This window comes from Pezoporus wallicus, unplaced genomic scaffold, assembly GCF_028554395.1.
Source record: "Pezoporus wallicus isolate ANWC-B61680 ecotype Strahan unplaced genomic scaffold, APGP_CSIRO_Pwel_v1 contig_11175, whole genome shotgun sequence".
NCBI classification, from domain to species: Eukaryota; Metazoa; Chordata; class Aves; order Psittaciformes; family Psittacidae; genus Pezoporus; species Pezoporus wallicus.
In genome coordinates this window covers 473,008-488,738 of record NW_026641536.1, presented here as the reverse complement: position 1 = coordinate 488,738, position 15,731 = coordinate 473,008, and the positions used below count along the sequence as shown (strand labels likewise).

General features: G+C 47.0%; 2 protein-coding genes across 4 annotated transcripts in view; both read right to left on the bottom strand.

Annotated features, from left to right (window-relative positions):
* KAZN (kazrin, periplakin interacting protein) overlaps window positions 1-5,829 on the bottom strand; it is a 218,301-nt gene extending 212,472 nt beyond the window's left edge. The window contains exon 1 of the mRNA XM_057424203.1: window positions 5,574-5,829. Within this exon, the coding sequence (XP_057280186.1) occupies window positions 5,574-5,694 (121 nt within the window). The 5' untranslated portion in view covers window positions 5,695-5,829. The remainder of the gene's footprint in view (window positions 1-5,573) is intronic.
* A 5,512-nt stretch (window positions 5,830-11,341) lies between these two features.
* Window positions 11,342-15,731, bottom strand: part of PRDM2 (PR/SET domain 2) — a 73,807-nt gene continuing 69,417 nt past the window's right edge. For all 3 annotated transcript variants that reach the window (XM_057424177.1, XM_057424179.1, XM_057424180.1), the window contains one exon: window positions 11,342-14,603. The gene's annotated coding sequence lies outside the window, so the exon portion shown is untranslated. The remainder of the gene's footprint in view (window positions 14,604-15,731) is intronic.

Genomic DNA, 15,731 nt, shown 5'->3' with positions numbered 1-15,731 from the left:
GAGCTGGCCCTGGAGAGAATCAGATAATCCTGTTCTCCCCCAAAACACAAAAGGCTTTTGGAGTAGTTTGTTTCTGATACATTTTCTTGTCATCTCAGAAAAACAGGGGTTTGGTTTTGACAGAAATGACACCTCTTTCTACAACAACACACACAACGTTATTTAGCATGACAATAGCACGCACAGTTGGCAGCGAACTCATCTACATGTTCTTAAGCACCACAGTGCTGAGCACAGAGATTTATGCTGGTTGCTTTCAAGCCTGCCATAATACCAGGAGGTAGAGCTAGATGACAGCTCCACCCCAAGGGAAAACAGCAGTCTTCAAGAGCAGGCAGATTTAGTAAAATGGGAAAAAGCACCATTTCCATCCCTGTATGAAATGCCAGCAACGTAACAGGCCTTCACGTTGTAACACTGCAGTCTATTTTCTTTCCAGGTGTCTGCAGGGCTGGCCCATAGTCCAACAGCTTCACAGAATTAACTAGGTTGGAAAAGACCTTTAAGATCCTCAAGTCCAACCTTCTGGTTGAAGCATCACAAGGCTATTGCCCAGGAGGACCAGCCTCTGGGATCACCGAATTCATCTCACCTCACTCAACTGATACGTATTTCTGTTTCTTATGTCCCCAAACGCAGGAAATCTGCTGCTCGTGCACAGACCTACCCCATGGCACGCTGATTAATCAGGACTGTTGCAGTCGTCTTTGGAACCAAAGTCTCTTTGCTGTACATACGCACAGGGTCTTCTCTTGGGAGAGCAACTGAAACAACTTGTTACCATTAAAAATTTATTACAGACTAATGCCTGTAGGAAACCTAATGCACTGAGAGCCAAGGAACACATTTCTAGCCCCGATTCTGTGTGGTCTCAAACCAACTGATCCAAGCGGGTTTCACGCTGACTGTTTTCTCTTGTCGTCCGTGAGAGGAAAGAAGAGCTGTCACAAGGGCTTAGCTCAAATGTGCTCGTAGCTTGAGCCTGAGCTCGCGGAAGGGTTGCACTTACGGAAACCCAAGACCAGAAAGGGTTGCGGGTTTGATATGAACCTGTTAAATCATCTTTCATCACACATATGTGGCAGAAGATGAGAGCGATGTGGCTCCCTGAGTGCCTGACGGGCACTCCTAGTCTCAGCTTTTGGGAAGAAGGTAAAACCAGATCACCTCTGCTCTGTTTCAGCTGCAGGTAAAAGGTTTGAAACCAGATCCTGTTTGGCTGGTGCTTAATTAAATCATGGAAAAATGCACAAGGGACTGAAGGACAGAAGTATGAGAGCACAGATGGCAAATGCTCACCTCCTCAGCTTCATTTTGAAAGGTCAGAGATGTTCTTCAGCGTTTTATGAGGGGCTGTGATTTTCCCCAGAAGTTCTTCCCATGTGCCCAGTATGTGCTTTAGATCAGCAATGATATTAGTGAAGCTTTCTTAAGAAAGGCCTTGGCTATAAAGGAGTTATTAGGCAGAGCAGTGTCCCACCTGGAAAAGCAGTAAGTTACAGACAAGCATGGATCTGAGGGTTTATTTTTAAGAACCCCTCCCTGCCCTGCTGCAGCTTTGCTCCTTTGAAAGCTGTCAGGGCTGGTTTGCCCTCAGACCTTGCTCGTGTACTAGCAAATCCGTCTGCTCTGTCACTCTCTGGCTCCTTTCCTCATCAGGCAGTGCAGTGCTGTGAATTCAGCACCTTACAATTGCTTAAAAGCAAATCAGCACACCTATAGTGTCTGATGCAACAAATCAGGGCATTTCCTTGCGTAAGTGTTCAGTATAACTGAAAGATAACATGGAAAAGTTTCAATGCAACATCTTAAAGCCTCAATGATTTTCAAATCACCCTAAAGCTTTCTTGTTCTTTCTGGTCCATTTTGAACCAAGTTCCTTATTTCATAACCAATGGAAAATTAACTGGAAAGATATAAAAAATAAACCAACTTGGAGCCTAACAAAATGGCAGCATCTGTAAGCCAAAGAATATATGGAAAAGGACAATCTAATGGAGCAGTGAGTCAAGGCTGTGAGTCCAAAAAACTGCATCATGGTCGTGGTTTAAGCAAAACAAGTTGCTCGGAACTTGCCTGTGTATAAAGTGGTTTCTCTGCTAAGCCTAATTCTTCAAGAGAGTCCTCAGCTCTCTTTGAGCTCTGGTCTCACTCCATGTATTCAATACTTCCTGGGAGGGCAGAAGGGAAATACCCTTCAAATCCTCAGTCTCTCCCATTTTGAAGTCTGAAAGATTTCTAATTGACACTACCAGTTTTTTATTATTATTTTTCAATCCAGAAGCAGCCAAATGGAGAAACCCAGACCCTTTCACCCCAGTATTGGCAGTATTTGTAGATTTATCTGTGCCAGATTCAAATTCGTGCTTCAGACATGAAAGATGCTCCTTCATTCCCCGGCAGACAGGACTTCCAGCTAAGACATGAAAGATTTAGGATTAGGTTATGAAGACAGCTTCTTTCCCAATTACTCCTTTTGGAAATCACCACCCTTGGAGTTAGGTTCAACCAGGTGAAAAACCAATCAACGTACATGGCTTGCCCATGAAATGAAAACCTTATTCTCTGAGCAATTCTAGACAGGACTTACAGCCCCCCTTTTAAAATCACACTCTCTTGAAAGGTGAGCATGTCCCCAGATGACACTGACAGATCTTTCAGGTATCAGGCACATTTAAAGCCTGAAACAGCAAGAATTGCCTGCCTGGGAAAACTGGAGTTCCATCAGCGAGCTCCAAAGGAGGAGTTAAGCCAGCTGCAGTGTTCCAATCTGCACTACTCCCTGTGCTCAGTGCACACAAAACCCCACGTAACTGCAAGGAACACATCCCACCAAACAAATGTATGGAGGCACAGTAAACTTGGTAAAGTAACAACAGTACAGTGGGGTAGAGTAGGAAGATCGAAGACTAATTTTCAAGAGAGCATCCTATATAATAGACAAGTAAACAGTGCTTCAGAGGTTAAACAGAGATCAAGTACTTCCACAAAGGACGAAACAGCTTTGGAGCAGAGCTCCCATATGACAACACACTCTTTAGACTAATATTGTGATTATCATACTACATCCCAGGGTATTATGCAAATCTACAAAAGCTATGCATGAATAATCAGCCAATTATGCAGAATGAGACACAAAAAACTTCAAGCCTTCCATCAACTGGAAAGACGTGCAGCTGGCTGGAGACAAGTTAACTTTCAAGGCATTCAGTACTGGCTTTTCAGAGCAAGTTACTGAAGAGCAGCATTTGACACAAGGGGACACACATTTGCAAGAGCATCACGCACCCTCCGCTCTCTCCTTCAAGGACAGACACTGCTACACAAAACCCAAGCATATTCTGGAAGCAGATCCCCGATCTTCTTGCAGGTGCCTTGGAGCAAAGGCAGAAGCTATAGAAAATCGAGCTCTTTCCAGGTGGTACATGAAAGCTGTGCTGTCAATTCTGTGATTTATCTGGAGTTCAGTATTTCTGCAGGCACATAACCTGACATTTAATTCAGGCCAGAACCTTTAACATTCAAGCACATCACAGTTATTAAAAACAGCCCAAATGTCACCATCAGCAGTGATGTGGTACTTGAGTGCCTACAAGTCTTGCTCATGAAATCTGGCCTGTAGAGGTGAGAACTTGGCCCCACACACAGCTCCTCAGAAATCACTGCAGAAGATTCACAGGATCTTGGGTTTATGGTCTGTAAAGGCCTTGCGCAGCCCTACACGATGCAGTGACCTTTTATAGCTCACCCCAAGTGTCACTTTGAGCATAGGACATAAATAAATTATGGAGCTTGGCATCCCAAGCCTGTATCCACTCCTGCTCCCTTAGGGCACATTAAAACCCCAGAGTACAGTGGCAGCTTACACAGGCCCTATGAACACAGGCAAATCCACAAACACATCAACCAAAATGCTGCTTGCAGGTATGCTGAGCTTATATTGTCATAAGAATAGGAATGGAAACAGATGTATATCACATGTATCTACCCATTTGCTTTGGGTATCAGTGACTCTCATGGCAGCCACCCCTACATTGCATTGTACCTTGTACCTGCAGGCTGCACATGCCCGAGAAGGCATCTAGAAAATCCTGCTAAAATGATCCACACAAAAGGAGAAAATCTTATGGTTGCGTTACTGAGGTGGGGTTCAACAGCCCTGGAATCACAGGTTTCCTCTCTGGGGTTTCTACAGGAAAGAGAAACCAAACTAAAACGACCACTTACGCTTTCCCAGCTGATCAGTCTTACTAATTTGGAAAACACATTGCTCACCCAGGACTAGGGCTTTTCACACATCTCCTCTCTGCGTCACATCCAGTACAACAGATCCAGTACCTTTGGACTGATCCCAGGCCGTATAATACAGAATATTAACACCAAACCCTCTTGAAAAACTGCCTGCCATTTCCTTGGAGGCAGCAGCATGGTCACAGGCCTGATGAGCTGGGGATATGTCAGCTATGGAGTCACTCTCCAAGCTCAGCCTGTGCAAGTACTATGAGAGGCACAACAGAAGTCACCCACAGATCTGCAGCTAACCCCCAATACGTAATATTTTGTATCTCAGCACAGAAACAGCAACATTACAATCAAACCTCATTAGTCACAGAATCAGCTGGGGAGAAGAGAGAGAAAAAGAGGAAAGGGGGGATGGGACACTTTGGAGAACGTATGTGCAAGATACATGGCACCATCCAACAGTAATAATCAGGTCCCAGTGAAACAAGCCCTAGAAATTCAGAGCAGATGTTATCATTGCTAAAACCCAGGCTTTCTCCACAGCTGCAAATAAATACATCCATCCATTCTCCAAGCTACCTGGAAGCAGGGGTAGGGAAAAGATTCATTGTACTAATCTGTCTTGGGTACTCTCAAGTATGAAGGAGGATGCAGGATGCTAGAGCAAAGCAAGAGGCAAAAATTTAACATCTGGGATAAGCCATGTTACACACACCCTTCTTAATACCCAAAAGCCACAAACAACGTGCAACCAGGCCCATCTGCAGAGACATTACAAGTGTATGAAAACACCTGGGAAAGGGAACAGAGCTTCTAGGTGCTATGGTAACAGAAACAGCCAGAAGAAGCAAAGGAAAACAACCAAACACTTTGTCCTTTGTCAAATTGAACACCGAAGTAAAGATCCACACACCACGAGAGGCTCTGTACTGCAAGAGTCGCCCTCCAAAACTGCAAACCAGCCTCTAGTTGGAAAGGCATTGTTTTGAAACTGGAAAAATTGCTATACATGTCGTGTACACATCCAAACACAATGGGAACATCCTCTACCAGGCAAAGAGCAGTTTGCTCCAGACCACGTTAACCCAAAAACGTGCAATCACCCCAACCCTTGCCTCGTAGTTGTAACTACTTGGACACAAAGGTTTTAGGTAGTTTTGGGAGAAGTTGAGGGAGCTACACAGATGTGACAGGAGTCACTCCAACTTTCCCTTTGGATAAGACCAGGTCTGATGAAGAACTTGGGAAAGACGATGGGAGGGAAGAGATCTGCAAACCAGGAGATGAGATGCAGGACGATGAGGTTGTACTTGCACACGTTTCTCTCTTACCTGCTTCCATAAGCTGGCACTGCTGCCCGAAAACATGTGAGAAGGTAACAGGGCCTGCTGCAGAGCTGGAGGTCACCGGAGGGGAGTCCATAGCAATCTTCGAGTCCTTCCTGTTAGTCATGGGGCTGAGCCCAGCAGCTCTGAGAAGCTTCTGTCCCCCCTCAGCGGGCAGGAGGAGACCCCCCGAGCAATGGTGCCTCTCCCCCAGCCCGGAGGATGCTCCTTCCTCCCTGTTCAAGGTGGAGCAGCAGCACGAACGGGTCAGGGGATTCTCACTGGTACCTGCATTGAGACCTCTCTGCCTCTTCCAGGAGTCCTGTGGCGAGTCCCAGGCAGGGCTGGTGGCCTCAGGCACAAACAAGCATTAAGCAACGAGGACCGACCTCTTCTAGGGTATCATCCATAGCCACAGCAGAGACATGAGTCTCTTTCCTTCTTGCGGAGCCAAAATGTCCAAACCCAGCCGCTACCTTGCCCATGATCTTCGGCACATCTTCTGAGAGGAACACGAGGAGTTTTCTGCCCTGGACCTCAAACCTGCCCCTGCCCCCGGCCCCTGAGGGGGGCACGGCAGATGCTGAAGCACCAGAGCGATGCCCGCTGCTCTCGGCCTTCCGAGCCCAACCTCCCCGTTGGGAGCTCAGCGCAGGAGCCCCGCGGAGCAGCCGGTGCGGTCCCGGCGGCTCCCGGCGCAGGCCCCGCGCTCCGGCAGCCCCCAGCGCGCCCCGGCCGCGCGGTTCATTCCTTCCTCTCGGCCCGCTCCCCCCTTCCCTCGGCAAAGCAGGCGCGGGGGAGGAGACTGCAGGCGCGGTTAAATAACGCCTCCGCTGCCCTGCTGCAGTGTCCCTCCCTCCCCGTGCCCGGGTGCGGCGGCTCTTCCCGGAGGCACAAGGAAGCGCTAGCCCAGCCGGGAGCGTTAACCCCCTCACGCCTCTTCCGGAGGTACCCAAGGGGAAGGAGCGGGTAGCGCAGGTACCCAGAAACCTGCCCATGGATGCCCTTGGCTTTGCCTCCCGCAGGGCTGGGGCTGCTGCGCCTCTTGGGACGGAAACGTCAGCCAAGGCGGTTTGTGTGCAGGAGAAGCCAGGAGTTAACTCGCGGGGAAGTCTGGCTCGGCTGATTCATCTTCACTTTAAAAACTCCCTCTGCCAGGGCAGAGGATGCTGCCTGCAGGAGCCCTGTGAGTCACCGGTGCTTTCCAGGAGCGCTGCGGGGGACACAGCGCACCGCAGATGGAAGACTGCCGGGTTCCAGCAGCAGCCGGAGCAGGAGAGGCGCCTGCAGGTAGCTCAGACCCCGATGCAGCAGGGAGGTGTCCTTAGCCCCCGTCTGCAGCAGGGAGAGGCAGAGACTTGCCCAGGGCCGCCTGGAGGTGTTTTAGCAGTGGGGAATTGAAGGCACGTCTCCTGCGCTGCGCTGCGCTGCGGGCGCCGCTCATCCAGCGATGTCACCGCACAGGGAGGATGCTCAGGCAGGAGCTGCTGCTGCCCTACAAACCCGGCTTTGTCGTTTTACTGTATCTATCTGCCCCCTTCTGCTCATAGTCCAAAGAAACTGGTAGATGTAGCACTTTTAACAGCTGTCTAGCCTAGTTCTGTGCTGAGAAAGCTATTGCCTCCCATGAGGCTGCTCCTTTCTGTAACGATTGCTATAACTAACATCTTCATCAGGGACACAGATAGTGGGATCGAGCGCACCCTCAGCAAGTCTGCAGATGCCACCAAGCGGTGTGGTGCAGTTGACACACCTGAGGGAGGGGATGCCGTCCTAAGGGACCTGGGCAGACTCCACGTGGCCCCATGTGAACCTCATGAGGTTCAACAAGGCCAAGTGCAGGGTCTGTGTGTCCCCGACATTCTCACTCTGTTGCCTGCTGTGACCATGTCCAGCTGCCAGAGCAAGCTGTCATTTGGGCGAAGCCTACTGATACTTGAAGCCTACAAGAGCAGGCTCTAAAACTATGCAAAACGCCAGAAAAGCCGGCATTAAATGCCTTAGTGGCATTTAATTTGGTGGGAAGTGGTAAGTGAAGAGCAAAGAGAGCCAGTTCTACATTTGGCATCATCTCATGCAACGTGTACTCCTGATCATGTATCGCATATCTGCAAAATCCACCACACGTCTAGCACTGAAATATTAAAGTATAACTTAAAAAAACCCAACCAAACAAAAAAGTTATGCAGGAGGCTGCCTGAAAGTCCCTTTTCCCTATTTTCTTAACAAACTCTTCCAGCTCTCCAGGATTTTAGGGAGTTTTAGTGTTGCAGAGCAATTCCCAGGTATTTTCCCCAGTTTCATTATGCATTAGAGGAGTGCATTGAAAGTTATTGAAAAGCCAAAAACAACTATCAAAAGTCTTAGAAAATGGGTATTGTGCAGGTGCTAAGGAGTCTGGCACTGGTAGGATGGGCACCCTGGCTGTAAGAAAGCTTCTTACGTAATGGAAATAGAGAAAGAGGAAGAAATGAGAGGAAATAGAGAAAGGGAGAAGTGTTGAAGCCAGTTTGCTATTTGATTTGATTCAGTGACATGGACAGTGGGATTGAGCGCGCCCTCAGCAAGTTTGCCGATGACACCGAGCTGTGTGGGTCGGTTGATACCCTGGAGGGAAGGAATGTCATCCAGAGGGACCTTGACACGCTTGTGAGGTGGGCTGATGCCAACCTCATGGAGTTTAACCATGCCAAGTGCAAGGTCCTGCACCTGGGTCGGAGCAATCCCAGGCACAGCTACAGGTTGGGCAGAGAAGAGATTCAGAGCAGCCCTGCGGAGAAGGACTTGGTTAAACTCATTACACCAATAGAATGGGCATTTTGTTACAGTGATATTTAACATCTCTAGAAACACCCTGTGTGAGAAAGGGGCTTTATTCACAACAGTGTTCTTAGTAGCAAAGGATTGTGGAATAGAGGAGGACTCAGGAAAGAACACTGACAAATTCAGATGTTACTTACTGAGATGTCACCAGCAACGGATGGTAGCAAGTGAGAACTCATTTCTTGTGTGTCAGAAGTCAGTGTTTCACTGTTACAAAGCAGACACAAATGAGAAGCTTGCAGCACACACTGTGACAAGGAGGGCTGGCCAAATCACTGGCTAGATGCATGGGGAGGTATGGATGCAATTATTCCTCTGCAGACACCACTGCTGAAACCAGGTCTGGAACATTTATGCAATCCCTATGCCTGTATCATGCAGAGAAAACTGAGTAATGAGTTTGAAGCAATACACTTAAGGTCTGGCATCAGTTACAGCACTATTTCCCCCTTCCTTCAGATGACGTCTCCGTTAGTTCTTGCCTGAAAGAGAATTTTGTTTGGTTGGGTTTTATTCTTTCCAAAAAATAAAAGCTGGAATGGCACAGAAGGAAATGATGTAAGTGGTGAAGAGAGAAAAAGTCAAACTCTAAAAGACTTAAATAATTCTTTGGGTAGTTTATCAAAGTAAGCCTGAGGTATGGCTTATTTGATGTATAAACATCCTTGCAGAAAAGAAATATCAACTATGAAAGGACCCTAATTAGTTGATGCTAGGCACAAAGAGAAGTTGAACTCGGGGACGGACATTATCTACTAGACAGAGTACTAAAGGAGATCATCTGGGTATTTCACATCCCAAGGTTAAACTAAGATGCAATCCTAAATCAATGCACCCTAGGTAAGCCTTAATCACTGCACTTCCTAGAGAAATCAGAGGATGAAGTTCAGGGAGTATCAGTTAAGTATTCCAGCTGTAGGAAGATTCAATGTATAAACATTATGTAGATGACAAGATAACAGTGAGCAAGATGTCTTATAGTGCCAATTTTCTGACGTAAGGCTTGTTCCCAAACAGTGTGCTCCACAGAGGATGTGGAACACCCTCCCGCTGGAGGGGTGAGAAGGAGATGAGCCTGGAGATAGCACCCTCCTGCCTAGCTCTGTGCACAGCCAATGGCACAAAGAAAAATGAATAGAGAGAAATCTATTCAAAACCCTGTGGAAGTCAAGGTGACCCAGAACTTAGCGGAGCAGTGAAAGGAGGGGGGAGACTATTTGCATGAGCATCTCATATCTAAGAATATTTCCAGAGCAGTCTAATCTTTAACAACTGCCTCTTCTCCTTCCAAGGCAGCTGCAAAGCAAGTCATAAAGCAAATGCAAGCACAGCTTGAAATTCCCTCCTACCCCCAGCACCTGTCTGTCCCCCTCATCTTCTTCACTGGAGAGTAAGTGGTGCTTGTTCCTGACCAGTAGGCCAGAACGTGCTTCCCTGTCAGCTTCCCAGGCTGGCTCATCCCTAAACCCAGCGGAATGTCTCTCGCATCAGAAGGCACAGCGCTGTTTGTGTGTGCCCTCTGTGCCCTTGTGGGACCAGGCTGGGAGTATCACTGCTCCTTCCCCCAGGCTGCTCATCACCAGGCACAACTACCCCTGAGCAATGACCTTGGCTTGGTGCAAGCCAAAGGCCTGGAGGTGAAAGGCTCCATTGCTATAGTGCAGGAAAACGTTACTCAGCAGTGCCTGATGTACGTTTCTATTCCTACTGCTGTTCCACAGCCCACATCCGAGGTGACAAGATGCTGGGGATCTCGGGTGTGATGTACTTGTCTCCTCCATGTCCACTAAGTGTTGGTTTGGAGATTTTTCCTGAGCATACACAATGCTCTGGGTGTCCTATCGCCTTGAAAGACCATTTACAATTGGCACCAGCATCAAAGTCTCAAATAGCCTCACCCAGACACTCTGCTCCCAGCAGCATCTTGTTCTCTGCATCCTCCTGCCTCCCAGCAGCTGCAAGCAGCACAATACACACGGTGTAAGTAAAGCAGTACTAAGGCAGCAGCTTCACTGCAGGTTTTTCTCCTTGCCTGTTTTTGAAGGTAGCCTTCTCTCCCAAAAGCCACAGCTCTTACAAAAAGGAGTAGTTACTGCTGCTTCCCGTGGTGGCTCAGAGCAGTGGAAGTATGTAGCAGTTTAGGTTGAGAGTATTTCAGAAGTTCCTCATGGAAGGAACTGAAGCTGAGTGGCATTTAATAAAGATCAGGTAGGCTGCAGCACTGTGAGCTGTGAGGCTGCTGCAGGCAAGGCAGCAAGGTGCAGTGATGGCAGCAATGATCTTTTACCCACAGATCACATTTATAATGCATAAAGAATCTTCAGATTTTCTGGGGTGAAAGAGCCACTTTTAGCATATGTGAAATTAACATTCATACCTACGCTTCATCTGTTCCCAAACCTGTTTGTTGTATCTGCCATTGTTTTTAATAGCTGAATTAATGCAGCAGTGATGAATGGCTGCACACTGAGTCCCTCAAGTAAGCGCCAAGTTCCACAGCCCTGGAAAGGTGTAAAATTCCCCTTGAGGTGTGATGGAGCAAATCCTTGAACCAAGATGAATGAAACAGGGATCATTTCTAGGAAGTGAAATACCTCCCACTTCCCACCTTGCTCAAAGCTTCACCTTCCCATAGCTACAGAAACCCTTGGTGTTCATTGTGTTGTGTTGCTCCCACAACGCTACAAGAGCTTGGGCTTTGAATGGAGAGTCCAAACTACAAAGAGCTTCCGTGCTGCTCATCCAGCCCTGTAGACCCAGAGTTTGAAGCTCTTGGGAGAGCTCAGTCTGCAGTAACCACACGCTTGGAGCTTGACAGACCAAGGTGACATTTCCATCTCCTTCCTCCCCTCCTGCCTCCTGCCCCCCATCCCACTGTTTCAGAACTGGACTACATCCAATCTCCATTTTGAACACTTCCTCTGCTGGAATAACCATCACTATTTCCATAATGCTGTTTGTCACATGAATTTATTGTTCTTTTTCTTTACACGGCAGACAGACAACAGAGCTTTCAGCCCTCAGAGGAATGGTCAGAACCCACAAACCAACCAGGTTCCACCACATCTCCACACGGTTGATTCTGTATAAGCATCTCAGTATCAGCCTTGTCCCGAGAGCACTGCGGAGCTACCAGTGTCACTAATTCCTACATGCAAAACCTGAGCTTGTTCCCCACCCTCTCCTTGGATTTTCATGAGAACTTGGGATATTGGTCAAGAGCAAAATTCCACGTTTCAGCAGCAGGCACGGGGGGAGCTTAAAAATTTGCTGCAAAACTGTGAAAATCTGCCTTGGGCAATAAAAAATGGCAAACTTTCCTGAATTTACTGTGGATAAATAGCAGAGCAATGACACCATTTGAACTGATCCTTTTTTTCTGCAAGAAAAAGCAATTTCCCCCCCCCCCAACCTCCTGCTTTTGTTATCTGAGGGAAAACAAGGAAAAGTCTGGTGCAACCATGGGGTGTTTCTTGTCAGTGGCGTGGATATTCCTCTGCCCCAGCTTCGACGCCTCAGACAGAGCAGTACAATATAAAGCTGTGTGCTCCGGTCTCTTGGCTGAGTAACCCGCGTTATAAAACTTTAAAAACAGAGCATTTACAACCAGGAAGGACATAAAGACGTGCTTTGAAAAGTGTAAATACATATTTACAGGCTCATGTGAGAAAGCAGAATTCCTCTGGGGAAAACAAATGTTCCTATATCACAATTTACATACTTCTCTCCTTGAGTTTGTCCGTTACTGTAGTTAATACCACACTAAAAAAAGCAGCAAGAATAAATTGCACAAAAGCGACCTCTTCTAACCTCATTGGTATGCCTTAAAGGCACTAAACTCAGCAGCATCCGTGCCAGACACTCTGTACTGAATTTCACTTACTGTTGCTGGAAGTTGAAGGGATCTCAGAAGAACGGAGCGTTCAAAGCAGGATTTGGGCTGCATGGCAAGAACGCTCTTCCCTGGCAACAATCCTTGTGTGACCAAGGAACGTTTATACACTCAGGGTGATCTCTGCACTCAGGAAAGCAAGGGAACATCATACCGGTGCTTTAAGACAGAGGAGACCGGAGCTAGATTTTATTAGCTCCGTATATTCAGTTTTCAGATGATCTAGATGCTGTCCACACACGCAGGAAGAGAATTGAAAGAACAGGGTTTACCATACTAGTACTAGATGATGAGAGGAAGGAGAAAACATGGAGAGAAAATACATTAAAACTTCAGACATCTTGTGCAAAACTGAAGCGAGCTGAAGTGATCAGGGAGCTCTATGTACACGCCAGCTTCTCTGAGATACGCCTAAGGCCAGGAACTTGATTTCTGTGCTATTTGACCACGGTTTACCAAGCTGCCAAGCAGATCTGGATACTCGCTTCCAACTGGTTTGGATGGATGATGAGAATCTGTCTTCCCAGGCTACTGCGAACAGTTTCAGCCTTCTTTTGGGATTGCTACATCACATAGGGAAAGAGGAAATTATTGCTAGCAAAAAAAGCTCAAGAGGGGACAAATCCTAGAGCCAGAGCAGCCAGCAGTGGCAGGGGCTCTCCCCACAAAGCCTGCACTCAATGGTATCAGTCTTGAACTTCCAACATGGAAGGGGATGTAGCTTTTTATGGCTCATGTAGTTCTCAGCAGCTCAGCCTTCCCCCAGACCACAATTGCACTTAGAAAGCCTCCAGCAGGGGTTTATCCAAAAAAATCTGTAGCTGGGTAATAGAAGATCCCGAAGACCTTTTCTTTCCAACTCAAACAACACGTAGCTAAAACAATTTCACAATGCACAAACCCAATGGTTCTTGTTTAAAGCTTTTGGATTCATGTTGAACAATTTGATTCTCAGCAAAACTATACAAAATTAACTGTTTTCAGTAATTTCATACATATATATTAATATATATGTCATATACATATGAAGATATATCTAAAATTGATCTCTTTTTTTTCACTTTTCCAGGGAAGGAGTATCAACCGGGCACTTAATTTTTCTTACCTAACTTGTGCATACACAGATGTATGCTTATCTGTGTGGAGTGCAAAGGCAAGGAGAGGAATAAACTGGCTGAAATAGGGGGAAAGAGGGCAATCACCCCCCTGGACTCCTTGAAAAACCCCAAACCCAGATGCTACCTTAGCAGGGATCCTGCAGTAACTTATCTTGACAGAAGGAATCCTTCATCTTGTGTTGAGATGAAGGGGTCTGGGGAAGCACCCCTGGTAGATGATGCACCAGTGTGTGATTGTCACCATTTTGGAACAAGAGGTAAGAGACCTTTTTTGCACTGTGTTTTACCAACTGACCCATGTGGTTCTGCAACTTGTCTATCCTGGCTGCCAGCTACCTTCATGGATGTCCTCTCTGCTGGACCACTGTAACAGAACATGCTTGCATTGAGGGCTGCAATCACAAGCTCTGTATCTAAGGAGAAATGTCACTTGGTACTGCACAGCAACATGCAAGTTTGATACTCTAAACAAATCAATCCTGACTATGACAGGAGCACCAGGCCAGCAACAAATGTAATGGCAGCTTTTGAGAAATGGATGCTTATCCCTTTATGAAACTGGGTGACCAGTGCATTTCACAGGTGGACTTCCCAAAAACTAGTGGGTCCTGACCCACTTGGAAAGCAATGGCATTACGCCCATTAAAGCTAATGGTACAAAGTCAAGAGACTGGGATACCCCCAGACTTCAGATGTGGAAACCTCAGTAAAACCTACCACTCCCCTCATGGATTTCCATGGGATGCCCCATTCTTTACCCGTTAGGATGTAAAGCAGGAACTAAAAGGATGTAACAGTCTTTTCAGAATTGAATTGCATAGTATGTTAAACCCCTCTGTGTTCACCAGGAGGAGGAGACTCATCCAGACCCATCAACCCTCTGAACACGCTTCATCTGCCTGCAAGTGTCTGAACACTTCTCGACGCTGGATGGGGACATGCGGACTCCATGCACAGGGGACCCCGAGATCACCCCTCACCAGCAGCCACAGCTCATCACTCTGGAGAAGGCAGGAGGCCTGCTCTGTGCTCTCTCCCTCTGGAAGGAAGGACGATGTGACAGCAAGCGAGCCAGTGCTTCCAGCAGAAGAAACTACTGTCCCTGTTACCTGCTGAGGGAGCTGTCTCACCTCGTGTGAGAAAAAGCAGGAAAGGATAATGCTTGAGGATCACTTCACCTCACCTTTTCCAAGTTCTTAGTACCTGAAAACACAGAGAGTTGCATTTAATCAGTGTCAGCTTTAAGAATCAGTAGTCAGAGCACCTGCCCCGTTACCCTGAGCTGGGAGCAGGGAGAAGATGCCCCCGATTTCACTTGTGTAAAGTCAGTTCTGTGTTAAGGCTTCCCACAACTGAACGGTCTATGCCTTAGGGGGGGACGTTAACATTTCCTTAGCAAACACCCCCATCATTCAGGAGATAATAAACTTCACAATCTCACTAATTTGTCCCCCAGAAGTTATTTTTCTGAACATACTTAACAAAGAATAAATTTCAGGCTGCAGCATCTTGATTTTGCTGGCTGTTTTAGCTTTACACATGTATCATGTTCCTTAGCTGTTACAGCAGCATAAAGGAGGTATCTGTGTGTTACAGATAGGGAAATGAAGCAGCAGAAGACAGTGTCTTGTGTAAAGTCAACCAACAGGAAATTCATTCAGCTTCACCAATGCCACTGGGCCAGGTCATTAATTTGTCCCAGCCCCTATAAGCTTCATTACATCAGTTTATCTCACCACAGTCCCAGCTAGTGTCTTTGTATATTATTGTAACAGTGCAATTTGCATTGTAATAGTGGTCCTGGAGCTTCTGGCATCCAACCAAAGCAGCCAGGCACAACACACATTCCCAGGCATACTTTCTTTTGGTCAGAGCTAGTAATTCATTCAGCATTTACACATCCAGCTTAAAAGATCTCAGAGCACTTTACTCTGTACTACGATCAGATACAAACAGCACTTTCTTCTAAGATGGGGACAAACCTCATCCTTACCAAAATCACCACCATCTTCAAACCTCCTCCTCCAGCACCCAGAGGAGCAACAGAACACCTCATGGCTTAAAAGCTCACAAATGAATGAAAACTCTCCCCACATCTTCCATGGGGCTAAGAGCTGACCCTGCCCCACCAGATCCTTTTGATCCAGAGTATACAAGTACACATCAGTAGCAAAGACCGTGTCCCTTGTGCTGGATTTAACCCACTTCTGACACACCTCTCCTGCTTTACACCTCCTTTTGCCATCAGTGACCACTTACAACAAGGGCAACAACACTGTGGCTTTCCTGAGGCTTGGGTAATATCTGTATCTGGTATCTCCTGTATAGCAT